Source organism: Puma concolor, chromosome A1, assembly GCF_028749965.1.
Source record: "Puma concolor isolate L17-30 chromosome A1, mPumCon1.1.hap2, whole genome shotgun sequence".
In the NCBI taxonomy this organism is placed as follows: domain Eukaryota; kingdom Metazoa; phylum Chordata; class Mammalia; order Carnivora; family Felidae; genus Puma; species Puma concolor.
In genome coordinates, this window is record NC_141667.1 from 9,100,074 (window position 1) to 9,122,611 (window position 22,538).

General features: G+C 44.8%; 1 protein-coding gene across 5 annotated transcripts in view; it reads right to left on the reverse strand.

Moving 5' to 3' along the window:
* The window catches only part of CTNND2 (catenin delta 2), a 945,427-nt gene that overhangs the window by 387,948 nt on the left and 534,941 nt on the right, over positions 1–22,538 (reverse strand). For all 5 annotated transcript variants that reach the window (XM_086676153.1, XM_086676178.1, XM_086676183.1 and 2 more), the window contains exon 7: positions 12,607–13,174. In XM_086676153.1, the coding sequence (XP_086532279.1) occupies positions 12,607–13,174 (568 nt within the window). The remainder of the gene's footprint in view (positions 1–12,606; positions 13,175–22,538) is intronic.

Here is a 22,538-nt window from a genome sequence, read left to right on the forward strand (position 1 = left end):
TACTGAACCAAAATAATTAATGGTTTTCTTTGGGTTCTCTTTGCTGCCAAGTTTCTACCTGCAGGATCCTGGGCACATGCTCAGAATACAGACACCACAGAATAGGAATTATCTGTTTTTATGATTTCTTCTCTACAGCTACACACACAAAGAACTGCTAGCTCTCGAGGTGAGCCTGCGACATTCCTTGGAATGCTGTCCGTGCCTCTGTTAACACTGCAACAGGAACGTAGAAAGTACAGGAAGCCACTTTCTAAAGAATTAGGAAACTCAGAGGTGAGGACGCAGACACTTTATCTTACAGGTTCTCAATATGCATTGAACCAAGTCTCTCTGGTAGCTACTGGTTAAGTTTTTAATGGTTCACTCATTCTGGGTAGAACCTGGTATTTCTCTGTATTCTCTCTGTGCTAAGCATGACTTCCGGTTACCAATGGGTTATACCATTTGCACCCATAAATACTTTTACAATAGTCACTCAAAAATATTTGTTGAACAGGCTCCTGGCTGGCTATGCCGCTATGTGACTCTTGATCTTGGGGTTGTAAGTTCGAGACCCACATTGGGTGTAGAGATTACCTAAAAATAAAATCTTAAGGAAAAAAAAAAGGTTGTTGAATACCTACTAGAAGAGGCTTGGTGAGGAGTTCTGGAAAACTGAACTCTGGAAGTCCCATTAGCTGCCCTCTGGGAGCCCACAACTCCCACTATTCAAATGCTCTGCCAGGATTACAAAATACTTCAAGATACTTTCTGCTTTGTAATGTAAATAAGTTCTTTGGCAATACAGGGCACCACAACAATACATGTAGACCCATGTGGGATTAGCCTTTAGAGATTTCAGATATTTCACATTAGTTATCCACAGGAGATGCAAACTTTTATAGGTATATATAAAATACATACGCATATATGTGTATGTATATGTATAAATAAATGTATCTATGGTAATTTTTGTCATATTTACAATATATATAAATAATAAGAAAAAAACTGCAGGTTTTATGTATACATACTTTATATATATACACACTTTATATGTATGTGTATATATATATATATATATATATATATATATATATATATATACACACACACACACATATACATATAAAGTAAACATACAGAGAGATTTTTAAAAATTACAAAATGCACCTTGGTGAGATACAGTGGCAGGTGGGATTTTGATGCAGCCTTGGTTGCAAATAGACTCCATTTTGAGAGATTTTAGGTTTTTAATTATTAAAGAGTATTTGTACATCTACTAAGATAGCTGGTCTCCACATCACCCCTGTGGCTTAGGTAGAAAGAAAATAAATATTTAAAAGCATCGTATTTATTAAGGTGGAGCGACCAGGCAACAATCGAACTGATGCTCACGTGTGAGGTGAGTGGCAAAGCACAGATGCCCCTTTGCTCAGATTAACTGACACCTGTGACCCGCAAGGAGCGATCAGTGAAAACAGACCCAGGAATATTTTACCTTCAATGCGCTGCTGACTTGAAGTTCAGCAGCACAGAGCCTGAAGAGCAGGAGAAACCCACACCACGGGTCAGACATCAGCTGGGCTGTCCCCATTGCTGAGTGCCGGGGACCCAGCCAAGAAAACGGTCCACAGTCAGGGCGGCCGATACCCCGGCAGCACAAGAGCGAACAGTGCATCTGCAGCCTGGCTTCCAGACCTAATTACTATGTGTGTCTCCACATCTCTCCTCGCATTCTGTCATTTCCTTCCCTGATGCGGTATTATACCTAAGAGCAGTTTCCCGCGGAACTCCTATTTCTAGCTTCCACCGATCTGATCTGCAGCTCTGGGAAGTAAGTCGGGTGTTCAGGGTTCAGTACCTGCAAAACACCTGACTGCACATTACCTGGCCTGTTTCTCGAAGAGGAAAAGGGAATTGCCTGTGAGTTGGTTCATTTCCGGAAGCCCCAAAACCGGTCCCGTTTTAATCCACTTCTCTTCAAACTTCACGCACACTGTCACCCTGCCTTCAATCCCTCATGTCTCGAAGATCATGTGCATGCTCCTGGGATCCTTAATCCCCAGGTACATGTACCCCCAATGTTTACAGCAGTGCTTTCAACAATAGCCAAATTATGGAAAGAGTCCAAGTGTCCATCAACTGATGAGTGGATAAAGAAGATGTGGCTTCTATATACAATGGAATACTACTTGGCAATGAGAAAGAATGAAATCCTGCCGTTTGCAACAATGTGGATGGAACGGGAGGGTGTTATGCTAAGTGAAATAAGTCAGTCAGAGAAAGGCAGATATCATATGTTTTCACGCATTATGTGGAATTTGAGAAACTTAACAGAAGACCATGGGGGAAGGGAAGGGGGAAAAACAGTTTCAAACAGAGAGGGAGGCAAACCATAAGAGTCTCTTAAATACAGAGAACAAACTGAGGGTTGGAGGGGTGGTGGGGGGGCAGAGGAGATTGGCATTGAGGAGGGACTTGTTGGGATGAGCACTGGGTGTTGTATGTAAGCGATGAATCATGGGATTCTACTCCCGAAACCAAAAGCACACTGTATATGCTGTATGTTAACTAACTTGACAACGAATTATATTAAAAAAAAAAAAAGTAGGATAAAAAAGGTGAACAGAACAAGTAAATGATGGACCCAAGCTAGTAACTGATGTACCCATGTCTGGCCTCAATCCATTCTCTCTCTTAACCATCACCTCCTTTATTTGTGGAACTCAATGCAATGTAGGAACTATTCTTTTTTGTCAAACTGCAATTGAACTCATTATTCTTAACTTGTTCCTGTACTTGTTCAGCTCTTAGATATTAAAATTACCCAGACTCTTTGGGACTTAGGCCAACATTCACTACTGTCAACATTTACGTGTTGAGTCCTACCTTTCCTAGTTGGCTAGCTTACTGCCCAGATGTCTCTGCCCCCCCCCCCCCCAACCCTGGGGACATCTCTGCACCATCCTGACGGTCAATATACACTGTTCTTGGGTACCATGTTTTCCTCCTGTTTTATGCCCTCATTCAGCCGAGACACACCCACTGAGTGTTGTAAATCTCCAGGCAAGGGGGCCTATATGGAGATCGATTTTATCAATACTTGCAGGACTGAAAATATTTGATTCTGCCTTTATGTGGAAAATTTGGCTAGGTATAGAGTTTAGGTTAAAAATAAGTTTCCCCCAGGGGCATCTGGGTGGCTCAGTCAGTTAAGCGTCAGACTCTTGGTTTCAACGCAGGTCATGATCTCATGGTTCATGGGTTCGAGCCCTTCACTGGGCTCTGCACTGAAGGCACAGAGTCTGCTTGGGATTCTCTCTCTCCCTTTCTCTCCTCTTTCTCTCTTTCTCTCTCAAGAGAAATAAATAAACGTTAAAAAAATAACTTGCCCCCAGAACTCTTGAGCACATCACCTGATTGTTCTTTGCCACCCAGTATCACTGCCTCAATCTGGTGGCATACGTGTTCTTCCTCTCCAGTGGCTTTAGGGTCTTTTGCGTTGGTGCTTTGAAATTGCATGATGCAGAATGCAGAAATGCCCTGTTGCAAACATGGAGCATTTCCTATGAAGGTATAGGTCCCTCGGCTCTGAGGAATTGCTCTGTATTACTTCCTTGGTAGGTTGCTTCCCTCCATTCTTTCTGGGACTTTCCTAAGTCTTGGATGTGTCTTCCATGCACTATTATTGCATCACTCTTGTATTTTCTGTCTCCTTCCCTGTATGGCGACCTTCTGAGCGATTTCCTCGACTATTTCCCACTTATTCTATCACTTTTTTTTGTTTGTTTGGGTGGTGCTATTTTTACAGCCTATAAAGATCTTCTTGTTCTTTGATCCTCTCATGTATCACCCGGTTCTTATTTAATAAACACAAGATCTTCTTAAACCCTTCTCAGTACGGATCCAAAAGTTCTTCCTTGTTTCCTTTAATCTCTTTTATTCTGTAAATTATCTGTTTCTTCTGAGAGACAGTTCATTTTTGCTATTTTTTTTCATGTCACTAATTCTCTCCAATTCCTCAGTAATCCTTACTAATTTATCATATTTGAGAAAGAAAAACCTGCTGGCAGCTTCTTCAACTACAGCCTAAATGGAAGTATCTCCCACTAAATGCCCCTGAGTTACAATCTGTAAGGTAGGAGGGGCATACGGCCTGGCATTCCTCCTTGGGGATGAGAGAAAGAGGGTAAAGAACAGCCTGAGCCCCCTTCCAGCCCACCACCCGCATGACTGTTTGAAATAAACTTTATCTAAGCCATCGGCAGCCAAATCGGAGTCGAACTTTCTCAGACAGCCTGTCCACTTTCAGGAGACCACCCCCATTCTTCACTTTGGAGTAAGCCATGGCTACAGGCTCGTCATCTTGGCAGGAGAGAGAATATGTAAGTGGGAGTAAGCAGCAGACTTAAAACTGTATCAAGCCCTGACTTCCAGCGAATCCCTCCATCTTTAGCCCCACGTATCTCCCCAGCTTCACTCTGACAATTGAGCCTGTCTAAGGCTTTACTGAAAATCATCAGCCCACCTCTGTCATACTGGCACCAGCAGATTCTTGGGAGAAACTTTCAACATTTTAAGTGCTCATCACTCCTGTGTATTTTGCTTTCTAGAAAATTCCTATCACGGCTTGCTTTCGATGAGCCACAACCACTGGCCTCTGTGTTCTTGTGTCTTTGGTGGCTTACCCACTGAAATTCTGTATTTTTCAGAGGATCTGGACACAGGGGAGGCAGATGCATGGACAGAGAATGCCATCTGGAACCACTGTCTGAGATAAAGCATGATCAAAATCATCAAAGCGTCAGAGACACTGGAAAAGCTTTTCATAGAACTGTAGGTAAAGATGCCACTTTCCTACAAAAGTACAAAAAAGACCTGTCTACCCCATTTCAACTAGCATGGTTGCCAATGTGGTAGGAAGGGAAGAGAAGGTATTAATTTCTGTGAATCAACAAAAGTCAGGTAGGCCTTTTGTGGCCACCTAGCATCCCAAACATTTAGTTCCAGGTTCAGCCACTAACTTACTGTAATGGGATGTTCAAATGGCAGTCTCCCTGATGCAAGTTTGCTGTGGACATAAACTGGACAGAAATCAGACACCAATATGAGTATGATGAGACGCTGCATGGAGTGACTTCGCAAAGGATGTCCGATTGCCATTTCTGTGTGCCCTGTGCTCTAGGAAGACAGGGGCTGTGAGACAGCAGTCAACAAGTCCAGAGGGGGTTTGCTGACGAGATTTCACTAACCATCTCCTCGGAGGGAAAGCCTGAAGACAGTGGGCTTCCGTGGGACCACTTGGATGTGAGTTCCCTGCTGGAAAATGAGGTTCCAGAATTCTGGAGGGCAAGTGGTTGACAAAACAATCACTTTGTTGGTGGAAGCAGGAGAGGGTCAGCGTGTGGGAACTGGCCTGCACTCTCAGTGTCCACTGGGGTGCAGGATACCAGAGGGCAGCCTGCAGAAGAGAGACTATATTAAATGCAGATCTAGAAAACGGCCTGGATGGGGACTGAGCTCTGAGAGCAGGAACTACTGAGGAAGATTCTGGGCCTGAGAGGCATGGCCGGCAGGGAATGCCACAGGCTTTCTGTGGCTGCAGAGGAGACCCGAGGGAGGTCTGGTTCCGGAACCCCCTGGAAGTTTTGGCTGAGAACTGGCCTTAACCGCCTTGGAGAGAAGATTAATGTGTTGGTTGGTCTCACAGGCTGATCACATCCTAATTAGTAAATGTAAACTAGAAATTTTTGTCTTGTTTAAGGGTGAGAGGAAGGTTCGCAAAAACTGTTAGAGGATCACCTTCGGGAAATGTGGTTTAAAGGACAGCAGGCACCAAGATCTCGTGTTGCATTGTGACCGCATCCCAAGCGTTGGGTGTTAAACACACTCATTACTTGAGTAGAGTTCATGTTTCCTTTGAGAACCTGACAGTGAAAATGGCAAAGCTTTTATGTGGGATTAGGCTTTTTTTTTTTTCTTTCTTTCTTTCTTTCTTTCTTTCTTTCTTTCTTTCTTTCTTTCTTTCTTTCTTTCTTTCTTTCCTTCCTCCTTTCCTTCCTTCCTCCTTTCCTCTCCTCTTTCTTTCTTTCTTTCTTTCTTTCTTTCTTTCTTTCTTTCTTTCTTTCTTTCTTTCTTTCTTTCTTTCTTATAGCAGGTGCACGTGGAAGAATCAGCACGTCACAGAATGGAACTGAAATCACCAAGTACGCAGAATTTGAGAGGCATGGCATGTGATACACTCTAAACACTGGGTTTTATGTCCACTAGGCAGAGGTAAAAGATGAACACGTCTTGACCAAAATCCTGTCCATATTAGGCCAATCTGTATTGTAATCATTGCTTAAGAACCTGCATTTAATTCATTTCGTTTTTACCTCAAAATAAGCTTCTAATGTTTGGCTTAACTTTAATACCTATTTACAACTCAGATTCCTACTTTTAATAGGATTGATTTTCCTCTAACACAGCAAATGAGAGGATCATGCTGTCTTCTTTACAAAAGGGAACAAAAATGGGTACTGGTTGAGTCATATTCAGTAAGATATTGACACACTTTTGAGACACTTTTGCTTTCTTCAAAATTACTAGTTATTTAAAAAAGCTAAAAAGCCTTACACTGTATCTCTATATTCCTGGTGTTTTTCTTCAACAACAAAAAATATACTGCCTCTCTGCCTTATCATGTATATTTAAAGGTATAGAGAAGCCACACTCAAAGTGATCTAGGTTCAAATCCTATCCCTGTCACTTCCAGCCAAGTAACCCTGGGCAAGAAACTTATCATTGAGAAACCTCAGTTTCCAAATCTGTAGAATGTGGCAAAAATCACACCTACCTCCTTAAGTTGTTGGAAACTACATGAGATACAGTTTGCAAAGTGCCTGGCATCTCGCAAATGCTTTATATTGCAGTATGGGTTTTTTTTTTAACATAATTTTATTCATCATCATGCACAAAATGGATACATTTTTTAAACTATAAAAAAGAAAATTAAGCCACCTATCTGTCAAGAGAAAAATGTAAGAACTAGTTATGCTATTTATTTAGCCTTCTTCCCCTACTATTTATTAGTGATAATTTCTGAACAGTCACATTGCGCACAAGTATGTATGTGTGGGGGGGGCAGTTTAGACTACTAGATCTGGGAGGGTTATTCCCATGGAAGGGTTATTCCAATGCCTTCCTGTGTCTCTCTGCCTGTTTTGTCTTTTCTTTCTTTCTTTTTTTAATGTTTATTTATTTATTTTGAGAGACAGAGAGAGAGAGAGAGAAAGCTCGTGAGCACGAGTGGGGGAGGAGCAGAGAGAGGGAGAGAGAGAGAGAGAGAGAGAGAGACCCCAAGCAGGCTCCACACTGTCAGCATAGAGCCTGACTCAGGGCTTGAACACACAAACCGGGAGATCACGACCTGAGCTGAAATCAAAAGTAGGATGCTTAACTGACTTGGCCACCCAGGCACCCCTGCCTCTTTTTTCTTGTGAAAAGAAATCCTTCTTTCACTCGGTGCCTGGAATGGAGTTTTTAATGTGCAAATATGATCGTGTCGGCTGTCCGCCGGGAGGATGAAATAACACGGCTTTTGCTTCTCCTCTCCTGCTCCCCTTCTCTCACCACCTGAACCATCCATTTCTCCCTCCAGAAACCCTGATCTGCTGGAAGTCTCCACCCTCACGCTCCCTACCTTCTCTATTCTTGGACTTTGTTCCAGCTACCATTCCTCAGTGGTTCTGCTTACACCACTTAGCTCTGGAGCTGCAACGTCAAGGAAGCATCAGTGGCAGACATCGAACACCCACCATCACATGCCCCTGCAGTAAGTTCCCACAGTAACCGAAATCTGTCTTATTCCAGCATGAGGGCTAAAACTGTGCATTCGTTTATCCGTTCTGAGGCTGGGTCTCTTGAGGGCAAAGAGTATCTCTCACTCCTCTTTGTGTGCCCAACACAGAAACTGGCATGTTTTGGGGACTCAAAAGACCTGCTGTTGTCTGAAACAAAAACGAATGGCTTCTTCCTTACGAATCCAAGTTTATATGGTAGGTATTATTAAATAATACGACTTAACTTTTACTGAGCCAGGAAAGGGGCTAGAACTTTATACACGTTATCTTATTTATGCCTGACATTATAGAAATAGATACTGTTGTGATCCCCTGGATGAGAGAACAATGTCAAGGTGTAATATACCTAACCTTAGGGACCTCCCACAAGGCAGAGCTAGGTTTTCACTCAGCCACTGTTCCATGATGCAAAGAATTGCAAGAAGGAGGAGGAGGCGGGGGTGGGAGGAGGGGGATAAAACGTTCTAAGAGGTCTTTGGATCCTGAAGACCTAACACCTGAGAAATCATACTTTTCTAGGTTTTATCTGAATCGGGGTTTTTTCCCAGAGAGCTGGAACTCTGAGATTTCCGGCCAGACTTTTATAAAGTTTGGCTGTTGGTAAGATCCAGAGGAAAATGTGGAAGCTGTGTTCTTTACCAAGCGCCCACTACCACTGAGGACTTGAAATCCTCAGACAGACTTTGAATCTCTGGAAGTGATTGTAGCAAAGCAAGGAAAACTCCCTGGAAAGGTTCTGCACGTTTTTCGTCTCGAGCTTTCCTCCTCCCGTTGTTTCTTGGGCCACCTCCTGCCTTCAGTAGGATCTCACCACCATCCTGCACTGAAATCATTGCACCAGTATCATCGAACAGTCTTCCTTTGTCTTGACCTCTTAATTGCACCAGACATAGTTTATTGATCTTCTAACCTTGAGACACGCTCTTCTCTTGGCTTCTAAGAAATGACACTGACCTACACTTCTGGTTATCTCTTTCTTTTGCTGGCTTCTTCTCAACTCCCAGACCTTTACATCTGTCGGGGGCGGGGGTGGTCAGCATTCAGTCCTTGGACCTCTTCTCTCTACACTGACTTCCTAGGTAATTAATGTCTTCTAGATTCACGGTCTTAATATCATCCACCTGCTTATGACTCCCTCATTCAGGGGCTTCTTCTCTGAACTGACCTACAGATCCAACGGTCTGAGTTACATGTGCATTCTGATGCTGACAGACATCACATGTTCAAAACCAAGACCTTAACATTCGCTAGCACTGCCTCAATCCCAACTAGACTCTCTGTGCCTGGCTCCACCTCAGTCCATGGAGACTGCGTTCTTCTGGCTGTTGGGACTCCCTGAATCTTCTCTCTCCTACCATCACAACCTACTGTGTGAGATAACCTGCTCAGCTCCACATACATATGCATCGAGATTACCCTACTTTTCATGACCTCCATTGCTACCATTCTGGCTCAGGCCATCCTCTTTTGCTTAGATTACTGCAATAACCCTGCTGACCGGCATTCTGGCTTTTGTCCTTGATCCCTTACAACGTACTCTCCACACAGCAGCCAGAGAGACCCTGTTACAAACGAAGGCAGCTTGTGTCACTCCTCGGCTCAAATCCTCGATGGCTCCCATGGATTGGCCACAGCTGGCATCCTCAAGTCCTCAAGGCTTACCAGTCTCTCCCTAACCTCAGCTTTCACCCTGACCCGGCTGCTCACTCTGCTGACCTCAGGTCATTTCTTTGCCCTCCTTCTCTTTGATCCACCCCCACTCGACTTCCTGCTGTTCTTCAAACATATCAGACATACCCCCATTTACCAGCGTCGGGACTTGCCACTCTTTCTTTTCAGAATGCAGTTTCCCCAGACATCAATAGGGCCAGCTCCCTCACCTCCTTCACAAGGAACTCAAAAGTCACCTTTTAATTAGAGCGTTCCCTGGCCACTCTACCAAAACTATTTATCTCGCTGATTTTCTGTCTCCTCCATTTGAAAGGAGGCCGGGGATTTTGGTTGATATTGATCACTGCTGGATCCCCAGGGTCTTAATCAGTGCCGGTAGGTAAGAGGTACTTAATAATTATCGAATGAATTAAGTCATTCAGTAGCGAAAATCACTACCTATCCCGTAATTTGTACTCCCTAGTTATCAGTGACAAATCTTCAAAATCACAACCCTGAAAATCTAAAAGGTATTTGTCAGTCTTGACTTTCATGGTGCTTTCAACTAGCAAACCAGGTGGATCCAAACTTTACCATGCCAGTCAGGTACGGTACGAAGCACACAGATTGAGGTATGGGGTCCCACTTGGTAAGAGCTCCAAGTGTCCTGCCTGATCTCTTGCAAATGTTAGAGTCTCTCCCCATATCTTTTCTGGGCCACAGTTTTCTAATTCCTAAATGGGGACTATGATCTTATGCCACTCAAGTATTTATGCAGAGTTATGGAGTAATTTTAAACTCAAGCACCACCAGCAGTAATTTGCATGAGAAAATCTTTAAATGGATATTTAAAAGCATGCATTTTAAACAAAATAATTCAAACATTAAGCATGTTCATTGTAGCTCTAGAATTAAGAATCATCAATGGCACATTGATATTCCCCCTACCCCCGCCAGGTAGCAAAAATGAAATATGGTCAGAACATCTGAGGGGCAGATGGAAATGCAGAGGCAGCAAAGGCACGTGGGATTGTTGATCTCAGGGACGGTTTCCCTCTTTCTGGCCAGCACCTCCCTACCTCCCCCCCCACCCCCCCAACACACATACACACATCCCACATCAGATCCTAGAAACACTCATTCAAGCTTTTATAGAGAGCAAGAGATTTTCACAACATATTTACTCCTAACTTCAGGGACATACCGAGCAGTCAGACTTTCCGTCTGCCCCGTTCACACTCCCGCAAACTCTCCAACAGACCCATACTCCCCGTTTTAACTACGACGATCAAGTGGAACAATCACACGTTTAGGATATATATGTATGTATGTGTATATATATACACATATATGTATATACATACACATATATGTATATACATACATATATGTGTGTATATATATATATATATATGTATATATACTCAGTAGGAGAAAGGGCTAAGCTCTTGGTTTCTTTCCCCAGGTTTGCACAGGGAATGAAATGGCCATTAGCAATCGCAGGGCTCTCAGGGACTCCTTGGGGGTCCTTGCCCTGTGGCTAAGGAGGACCACACAGGGCTTCCGTCTTCTACAAGTTCTGCTGCTGGTTCCCCCTCCTTGACGGATCTAGTAACTTATTGTACAAATTCATAAAACAAAGTTTCCAAGCTTATAAACACAAAGTTGCCATACATGTCTCCTGGCCACCTTTGCCATCCACACTGCCAAACCTGAGTCCTTACATTTAGAGATTTTGGTCCTGCTACTGGGTTGGCATTAATGATCATCTACCTCCACAATTCTATTAAAGACAATGGAGTGTGTGAGAGGAAATATTTTCATCTCAGTAAGCACAGCTAACATAAATCGGGGGCAGCTGAATTCCAGCCTGCATCCTGTTACCCCAGGCCAGTCCACACCAGCAATTACCTGTGCTGAATTAAAGAAGCCCTCGGACACCTGCCTTCTGCATGCAACAAGTTCCTTTTTTCTTTTTTTAATCCTATTTATCTTGCAGTCATCTATTTATGTCAAGAAAGGAAACATATGATCATAGCATCTGTTACTAGAGTGACACAATTACCAAATACTTTCATAAGAGGGAAAAAAAATCAACAATAAATCCGGGTGAGTCGGCAGGTGCTTTAGGAGACAAAACAGTCTTTCAATCACAGTGTCCCGTCTAAGCTGAACATATGGTGCTACCAGCAGAGAATCACCAGCTCAGCCTGGTCTTTGACGGGCACAACAACTACAGAAAAGTCACCTCCTCTGAACTGGCAGAGAAAAGGTTTCCTAGCACCAACCCCTCTGTGCCTACCATAAGCAGGTAACGAATTCAAGGGACTTCATCACTGGTTTACTCCATGCCCACTGTTGGAATCTATGTGTATGCAATGACAGGTCTGGAGGAATCTTTCACTTTCCCAGTAACTAAATTTAGACAAAATAGAATAAGTTTGAAGAAAAGAGACCCATAACGAAGTAGTAACAATTCAAAGCAATTAATCCTTGGTTACTTTCTCACTACAATTGAAATCTATGTGAACTGAAAGGCTGCTTTGGGAAAAATCTTATACATATATATAACATATATATATTATATATTATATATTATATATTATATATTATGTATTATGTATTTTATATATATATATATATAAAACCACCAACTGTAGGTGACTATAGGCGATCACTTGGATTCTGCGATTTTTATTTGCGTGGCTCTTTTTCTGGACATTAATCAACAGGTCTGTGTGATTCTTTATTCAACATGACTGAATTGTATGGATGTCTAAGTCTTCAGATTGGGGGGAGGGAGGGAGAGAGAGACTGAGAGGGAGAGAGCGAGGGAGTGAGAGCTGGAGAAATCAGTTTGAGACACAGCATTACTTCTCAAAGAAGTAGCTGGCGCATCGTAGTTGAGATACTGGCAAAGCCTAGGGACGCCCTGGCTCCCTCTCCACCCCGCACGCTGCACACTGGCCCAGACACGCCCAGCTCGAGCTGCGCTCAAGCCGCCGCCCCCCACCCCCACCCCGGGCGGGGCGCTCGGGTCCCGCACGCGCCCCTACCGCGCGCCCAGGTGTCCCCCGCCCCCCACCCCGGGGCGGAGCCGCGGAAGGCGGGCTGGCGAGCCGGTTACCTGCCAGGCTGCCCGGCCTCTGGAGGGTGGCCGTGGCATACAGCTCCTGCGAGTGCTTGCTGTACTGCTCGGACGCGTGGACCAGGCGCTTGGTGGGCGACAGGGTGGCGTACGTGCCGATGGTGGAGCTCAGCTGGTGGATGGGCGAGGAGGAGATGGTGGACTGCACGGTGGGGGGCGAGGTCACGCGGATCGGGGACAGGCCGGCCGAGGACACGACGATGTTGATGGGCGAGCTGGTGCTGTAGGACTTGGCCAGGCGGCTGGGCGACTGCTTGGGCGAGGAGCCGCGCGGCGCGGCGTAGGCGGCGCCCTCGGGGGCCGAGCCGCCGCGCTGCAGCTTGGTGGGCGAGCCGCCCTGCGGCGCGGCCAGCGGGGAGCCCCCGCGCGGCGGCGCGGGCAGCGTGGAGCTCGAGTAGTAGAGCGCGGCGGCGGCGGCGGCGGCGGGCGGCGCGTCGGGCAGGTGGAAGGCGCTGCTCAGGCTGGGCGCGAACGGCTCCCGCGGCGGCGGCGGCGGCGGCGGCGCGGGCTCGGGCCCCGCCAGGTGCGCCGCGCGGCTCGTGGTGCCCTGTGCGCGGGAGAGCAGAGAACACGCGCGCTTAGCCGGCGGGAAGCCCGCCCCCCGCGCCCCCCGCGCCCCGGCGACGGAGCGAAACTCGCGCGCGCGGCAGGCCCGCCGAGCTGCCCTGCGCGCGGGGTCGGGACGCAGAGGCCCCCGATCTTCTCGGGCAGGGTCTTTTCGGACACGAGGGACAACCGGCCGGCAAGGGCCGGCCCACAACGGGATGGGGATCGCGTCTGGCGAGCGGGGCACACTGTTCTGCTTGCATATCTAAGATGTTTCTGGAATAGCAGAGGCATCGCATTAGGCGCAGGGGCCAGCGGGGCCACCGGGATACACCTGAACGCAATCACGATCCGTTCGTTGTCAAACGAGAAATCGAGGCACTGAATCCCCCACCCCCACCGTCATTTCACTGGATACAGTTTCTGCCTCCAAAATGGGCTCAGTTGCATACTTATCTGGAGAACATCAAGAGCAAACATACTTCTCAGAGTTTATTCTGTTGCTATGGCCGTGTGGATTCTTCTTTGGGGACCAGAAAAGTTAGAAGGAGGGGAAACTATTAAGTCAAAAGAAGTACCCTTAGTCTTTCAGTAGTTTAAAAAAAAGGGGGGGGGGGGTATCTGGAGGAATCAGAGCCATTGCAAATGAAAGACTAAAAAAGCCTCCCTTTTCTAGATTTTAACGCTGGGAGACAAATCTTTCCGCATCTCTCTCTCTCTCTAGCTGTCTTTGAAGAGCCCCCTGCAGCTGTGTCTTCAAACTGAAAGCCAGTTGCCTCTCATTTATTTACAGGAACACAAAAGACAACAAGGGCTGGGGTGGAGCTGGAGAGACGGTTGGAGGGGAAAGCGGTTTCCTTGAATCTTGTCCAGAGACAAATTTGCATTCGAATGAGAACACTACATTGTCAACCACTTCTGGGCAGGAGGTCTGGGATCTTCCAGGCTTTCCCGGAGGAGCAGAAAGGTTTTTGAGAGCGGGCTGGTGTGAAAAGGGGGTAGGACTGTGCACAGAGAGAGAAGCTGGGGAAGGAAGGTTTTGAAATTAGGGGTGGGAACTGAGTGGGAAGGAGGAAGCGGGTAAGGTGGAGGGAAGGGGGGGGGCGAGAGCCTGAACAGATGCCATCCATTAAAAGTTTCAATGCTGCCTCCCCACCCGTTTTGGAATGGCAATTGGCAAGTAACAGGCGGGGCACTTCCATCCTCGTGCGCGCGCGCGCGCGCGCACACACACACACACACACACACACACACCCCATTCCATTCCATTCCAAAATTTATCTGGTTGTCAGGTTCATGGGGAGATCCCAGAGACTTAACTGAGTAAAATCAAAATTCTCTATTAACGGCAGTGGGATGAGAGGAGACAGCAGTTGGTTGAGACTCTGTGCGTGTACGATTGTGTGTGCATTTATATACGATGTATGTATTTTACGTATCTGTGTATATTTTAGATCAGTCCGCTGACAAAGATTCTCTCCTTGACCAAACTCTGGTGAGGCTCCTCTGAGCTCTTTTCTCAGTTAGACCCTGGCTGGGGGCCCTTCCGTGTTCACCTCTGCTTTGTTCATTTTTAGCAAGAACCCTGCTGAGTCACTTTAGCCGGAAGCCCCCATGCTCCATGCCCGGCCACCCTGCAGATCGGACCTCCTTCCTCAGGCCCCACCACCTTCCAGGTGCCTTTTGAGCACCGGGCTTGCCTTCAGCAAGTACCTGTGAGGTGAATTTAAGTCAGAATCCCCTTCCAACCCTAACGTTTCCTCTTTTCTGCCCTGTGACTCCACCCTGCTCCTTGGCCATAAATCCCACTTTTCCTTGTTGAATTAAAGGACTGAGCCTAGTTCATTACCAAGGTCTCTTTTCCTCTACTACAGTAGTTTTTCTTTTTTCCTGAATAAAATCTCTATTTACCACTTTACTGCCCAGCTCTAGTTTTCCTCTAACATCACTGAGCAATTATCTTGAATTTAACGGTAGGAGTGAAACTAAAATGTAAAATAAACTCCATAACTTTGTTCAATGATGTGTCTCCAGCAACTAGAACAAGGCCTGATCCATAGCACAGATATCACAGATATTTGCAGAAAAAAGGGATAGTTAATAAAGCTGGTCCCAAGACTTTGACACTGGGGGTGCAGAGGGGGGTTATATGTGGAGGATGGTGGAGAAGCTCTGTAAAACTGGTGTGTTCATCCTGAACCCCAGAGATTTATCCCAGCATCATCCAGAGTCCTAAGGGTGCTGTTTACTTCCAATGTTGCTTCCATCCAGGTAGAAGTTCTGGGCATGAAATTTATACAGGCTGGGCTTCTCAAACCTGGCTTCATATTATCATGGGCAAAGGAGATTTTTTAAAAAAATCTCTGTAAAAAATCTCCGTATCCATGCACTCAGAATCTCTGGAGGTGGGACTCAAGCATCAGGCTATTGGGGAGCTCTCTAGGTGACTCCAGTGTGCAAGCAAACAAGAGAACAAGTTATCCCAGAGCAGTGGTTTCCCAAGTGTGCCCTTGCCTGCAGTCAGAATCAGTATACCCTTACTGAATCAGAACTTCTGGGATAGGGGCCCAGGGAGCTGTTTTAATAAGTTCCAAAGGTGATTATGGTGCTCGCTAGAGTTTACAAGCCACAGATCTAGAAGAGATTCTGATTCAGGGGTCTGGAGTGAGCCTGTGAGCCTCAATTTCCAGCAGTCTCCCGGGGAAGACAGATGCTGCTGATGTGAGAACCACCATTAAGCTGCAGACAGGGACCTCCTTCCTTCACTTTTCTTCTGAAGCTCTCCTGGGGCCTGAGCTACATTTGTTTGTGCAGAACTCAGCTGACAAGTGGCAGAAAAGCCTACAACAGGAATTTTCTCTAACCCCTTCCCACAGGAGCATAAAGAGGAGAGAGAACCCCAGAGGCTCACAAGAGAGTTCCCTGCTTATAACAGAACAGATACTTTGAGTTATGTCTTGGATATGTAACATTAATAACCCTATGTGACATCAGCAATGCTATCACCAAGTGGCACAATTTTTAATAAATACTAAAGTATACAAATATAAATGAAAACAATGCTATGTAGAACTCTAGGATTTAAATGTTAGACTGATGTGGCTACCAGAAAAACCCTGAACACACTTTGCACGCATTTAATTTTCTTTTTAATCCGTTGACACTTCTAGTCTCAGGAGTGCTGGCTGCTAAATATTACTGTCTCAAAAGATTCCCTTAAATGGCCCCCGAGTCCGTAGAAGTTTTGAGAACTGGCCTACCACCTCCAGATATTTTGACAGGCTATAGCAGCCCATTTGACAATCTCTCTCTCTCTTTTTTTTAAGTTTATTTATTTTGAGAGGGGGGAGGAGCAGAGAGAGAGAATCCCAAGCAGGCTCCACACTGCCAGCGCGGAGCCTGACAGGGGGCTTGAACTCACGAACTGTGAGATCGTGCCCTGAGCTGAAATCAATAACTGGACCCTTAACTGACTGAGCCACCCAGGTGCCCCATTCCAAAATCTTTAAAATAGCATAGGATCTTGGTGAAATTTGGCCATTTTTTTATATGAAAATAATTAAAACATAAAAAAAAATTTATATGCTTTTTAAGATTGGTATTGCTCACATTGTTAATGTTCTGTATCACTGTCCAATATGGCAGGCCACTAGACACAGGAGTCTATTGGGTACTTAACATTGGCATTGGATTTTAACACATATTTAATTTTAATTAATTTGAATTCCAACAGGCAACTGTAGGTGGTGGCCTCCCTCACTGGACTGACTATTGCATATGTCCCTTTGCAGTTTTCAATAAATAACCCTTGGATGTTAGACCCCATTCTGAAGGCTGTGGAGTAATCAGGGCCTAAGAATGATTCTTTGGCTACACAAAGAAATCTGTTTTTGAGCATCAATTAGACAAAAGCAGTAATGTTTTGGAAGCTTGTTTCCACTCTTGTGTTTATGTTTTGTTCCATTCTATAATTTGTCTAGCAACTCTTAGCCAGTTAAGGATACAATATCTGTGCCTCAGATGTAGGCTTATTACTACCTAGGTCATTGGGTTAAAATGAGATAAGCAGGTTTCAACACACATAGAATGAATGTTACCCACTTGACTGTCACAGAAGCTCAATTCCACCTTAAAAGTGTGTTTACACTATAAAACTGTGAATCCAGTTTTAAAGGTAGCATTCCAAAACTTCACTTAAAACAAACAAAATAAAACCAGGGATGCCTGGGTGGCTCAGCTGGTTAAGCATCCGACTTCAGCTCAGGTCATGATCTCATGGTTCGCTGATAGCTCAGAGCCTGGAATCTGCTTTGGATTCTGTGTCTCCCTCTCTCTCTGCCCCTCCCCTGCTTGTGCTCTGTCTCTCTCAAAAATAAACATTAAAAAAAAAAAATCCCGAACAACAATATCAACAAAAAACTAATGATTATTACATCTTCTTCCCTAAGGATATTTGGAAATGCAGTAAGAATTGATATAACCTTCTAATTGATGATGAGACCCTTGGGATGATATAAAACTTTTTTTACATACTTGGGGCAGACTGTGCCCTAATAACTGTCTTAGATCACAGTATGGGCTTTGGAGAAGGACGATTTCTGTCAGGGTCTCCATTTTCAGCTCTTGGGAACAGACTCCACCCAAAGGGTTACTTTGTTTTTCCTACCCCTCTGAAATAGGAGACCCACCCATGTGAAATTAACAAGGAGACTCTGATTAAATAGTTTCCAATAGGCTGAGTTTGGTACACACTAAATGTCTTTCCTTTCTTGCTTCCCATTATGGAAATTCATCAAGAGAAAAGTGAAACATTATTTCAGTTCCCATGGCTACTTTAAGTACATTATATCTCAAATTTAAAAAAAGTCGGGATTTGTTTTTTAATGACAGGAGCAATATATAAAATTTATGAAAGTTCTTATAGATTAGGTATTTCGTCTGCATAATAGTTTACATAGAAGTTTCAGATGGGTCAGATTTAGCAAATACTCGTGATTTATACATTTATGTTTGTGTGTGTTTGTGTGTATACACTTATACACCAAGGCCTCTTGTGTAATTGTGGAGTACCTTTATACCTACTTTATGAAAGTGTTTAAGGGGAGAATGGATTTTCAAAGTGTAGTAAAAAGAATACTAAAATGGGAATTTAGGCAATGTATACATTATTCCCACCACCCATTAGCCAACAGTATTCAAGATCCATGCTTTAATTCACTCCCTAACTCAATAAACCATAAACTAGCACCTGCTATGTTCCACATACAAATGAGGACTTTGTTCTTGAAGGCCTCTCTGCGATCGTATTTTACCATGACATTATTGTGGAGACCTATCGTCATTTATACAGAATAATGCCAGGTTAACAATTATGACATCGTTCTTTTCGGGAAGCCTGAATCTCTGAAAACATGGCACTCTTGGACCAGAATGTGGCACTGGCCTCCACAGAGAGCAGAGTCACTTCCTCATCCTTTACATTTTATCTTGCATAAACAGGGTGAGGCTAGGCATGGGGGTGACGTGGGGTAGAAGTTCTCCAAACTTGGAAACTTGTTTAATCCTCATTGTCTGGGGATCGGGCAGTGCCAGCAAAGCAAAACAAAACCCAGCCATGCTTCCAGCCAGTTAAAAAAGAAACTTGACAGCCTGGACTGTCTAAGGAATCTTGACTTCAAACCACAAGTAAGCAGTGTCACTGGGCGACACAACGTTCTATAAAGCAGGCCCATGATTTATGGGAAGTCCCCGTGAAGACGCATTCAGACCTGCCAAGTTTCCTGGAATTGTCAGCGAGACCCCTAACTCTGGGTCAGGAGGAGTATTTGCCCGGAAAGCTGGGCAGCCAGGCCGACACTGTCAGGAATGGGGAACAGGAGTCCTTGTTTCACGGCTTCCCAGAGGGAGCCGTCGATCAGCTGTCTGTTTTCCCCACGGGCCACATTCATCACTTTCACTTTCCTGGGATTACCATCAGACTGGCGAACCTAATAATTCATGGTGCAGACAGTCCTGGTTGTGGTGACTACGGAGGTCCTGGGCAAAAACACTGGCAATGAGAGGTGAAGCTGGTGAGCACGTTTCAAAGCAAGGGAGACACCACAGGGCCAGGGCGCCAAAGAACACACACACACACAGACAACACTGACTCAGTGAGCAAGGGGTGGGCAGCCAGTTGAGGCAAATAAGAGAGTAAAAGCAATGACTGAATAATATTTGTTTGATGAGTTAAGAAGCTTGAATAACGTTTAAATACTAAATAAATAGGACATGGCTTTAAGAGGACATCTTTTAAAAATGTTTTATGTTTATTTATTTTTGAGAGAGAGAGAGAGAGTACCAGGGAGGGGCTGACAGAGAGGGAGACAGAATCAGAAGCAGGCTCCAGGCTCCAAGCTGTCAGGACACAGCCCGATGCGGGTCTTGAACCCACGGACCGTGAGATCATGACCTGAGCCAAAGTTGGACGCTTAACCGGCTGAGCCACCCGGGTGTCCCATAAGATGAAGTCTCTGAAGAAATACATTTCTAAACCATAACAATCTGGTCACACGATTTAGAAATATTAGCTACATGCTATTGATTAAAATATCTGAGAGCACGGAGAACTTTCCTAGAGTAAGTCTGCATGGGGCTTTAGGTGAGCACACTCAGATGCTCAGGATGACAAAGCCGTTGACCGTCACAACTTGGAAAAGAGAAGAAATCACACCTCCAGAAAGCAGTCGCATTGAGGTATTATCAGAAATGTTCCTACAGTACAAAATAATTAAAATGAATCGACATTCCCCAAAAGTTTTGTGCCCTTGAACTAACTTACCCCTGGGATGAAATACATCTTCCTGAGCACTACTACCATTGCCCCCCGCCCCCCAATTTTGATAACCTCTCTTTTGAAATTAACTTTAGAAGGAATGTCACTCTTTAAAATAATCCCCAAGGTAGAAAAGTCTGGTGCTGTGACAATGGTTTGATTTTGGAAATAGCCAAATAGAATCATGAAGACCTTTGTCCAGCAATTCCCTTGAGGAGCACTGGTTTTGGTAAAAACTAACAGGAAACATAAAGAGACAGCTTCTGGTCACAGTTCACACTATCCCTGGAGTCATCACTGCTGGATGAGAACGGAAGCACAGGGTTTACCTGGCGGTGACCTTGTCGTAACAGCAAAAGGTGATACCCAGAGCAAAGTAAACTTAAGTAATTGTAACAACCAAGGAGTTGGGAAGAAATTCCTTCTTCAGAGGAGGACAATTTGATTTAAAGGACCCTAAGAGCTATAATCTCTGAGATAATAATGGAGACCGCACTCACTGCTTTCTTTTTGCAGGAGGGTCTCAAAATTATGAGACAAAGCGAGAGCGAGTGTGAGACAAAGGGAGAGAGCACTGCTCTTGCAAATCATGTCTGTCACTCAAGTGAGAAGGAGGCACTAAGTGAGCCCTTTTCCAAGGTTTCCCAGACACTATAAAAACAGGGTGGTGCAGATTTTTGCATCCTGGGTGATGGATTTTCCTACCCTCTGACCTCCACTTAATAAAAGTATGATTAGGGCCATTATCAATAAATATTCAGAAAAGTATTTCCTATGGCCATTAAAAGTCTCTATGAATGGAAAGAAAAGAGAGAAAAAGAAAACAGTGACTTATATAGATTTGTCTTAAAGAATATATAAGGAGGGTTTCTGGATGGCAACTTTTTCAAAAAAACTAAACGGGCCTTGGGAAAAATATACTACCAAGAAAAACGGTTTATTTCGGCAAGAGGTTCATTCAGTATTTACTTCAAGAAGCCAAATCAAATGTTTACTTAGGAGAGGAAATGTTATAGTGCAACACACACCCTCCCTGCAAGGAGAGATGTTTCACCTACTGAAGTCAGGTTAAATATATTTATACTGGAAACAGAAAATGGAGGGGGAAGATTTTAAAGCGGCGCAATGAGGAAAGATTTCCAATAGGTGGTCATCTGAAAACTATCTCAAAAGAACCGCTAGTTTCCCACAGACAAGTCAAGGAAAATAGACAAAATGGCATGATTTCTCCTCTAAATGCTATGCACTGTATATGTGCTAAATGCATCCATGTAATTTTGTGTTTCCCAAGGTCATGGGTGACTTTTCTCTTCATTAATGTTACCAAACAACGACTTTGCTCATAATGAAGCAAATCGGAGTGATGTCACCCCAGTTGTCTGTATGACCCTTTTCATTCAGCGGTCAATAAATAGGTGTTTATTGGGGACTTGCTCCTCCTCTACACCACGTGGGTCTCTGTCCACTGAGCCACCATCCCCAGAGCTCTCCACCTCCTTGACCTTCACATCGTCCTGATGTGAGACTGTACCACCTGTAAGAGATGGTCCAAATTCAACAAACACCAGGGCGCTGGCCCACGGGGGCAGATGGCATATTTATAATTACGATATAGTCTACATGAGCACTTTTAAGACATAAAAGTCGGTGCCACATTAAATAAGCGGCCCGCATCAAAAAGAAATGGCAACTTTGCTTCTGAGAAAGCTTACTGCTTTTCTAGGATATATCCACTATTGCCCAGTTTTATTCTACAAAACCAGATTATGATTCTGACTTTCCTACAGCGAGCAGGCATTTTTCTAGAATTATAAATACGCCCCTACGTACATCAGTTCTGCGGAAGAACATGAGAGCGGTGTTAAAACCTTGAGGGTCCAATGCTACTTTGCTAGTGCCCTTTATACAGGGATATACTTTCTCTCTTGCACATTTTGTTTCTTTGAGGGAAGAAATGCTCGGTGAGACTACTTCATGTTTGCACATGGGGAGACACTGACATTTTTAGAGCGACTCCTCGATGCATTTCATATAATCCACAGGGAATCTGATGGGAGCGGAAGCAGACAAGCCTGGAGGAGAGCCAGCTTCTCTATCAGCTCTCTACCCACAACCTCTGTGGTACGACTGTAAAGAGGGAGGCTGGGGTTTGAGGAGCCTGATGGACACCTGGTGAACCCTGGGCCGGTCACTTGGGATATGGAAGTCAACTGTGTGTGGTTCCTACTCCGGCAGCAAAGGCAGTCTGATCGGAAGAAACAGACTCTTGTGTGACTAACTACAGGCGTTATATGTGATACAGTAGAATGATGCTTTCAAGGCCTGAGTCAGGCCATGCAGTGCCTCTGAGAGTAAAACACAAGGTCCTCACAATAACGGGCTGGGTTTCCAGCCCCTTTGAAAAGTCCTGCACCCACTTTAGCTTCCCTGCTGCCCCATCAAGATGCCAGGCCACCTCATCCAGGAGCCATTCATCGTATTTGGTGTCCCCACGACACCCCTACATACAGCGACCTCTCTCCCCATCTTCAGGTCTTTCCCAATCCTTACC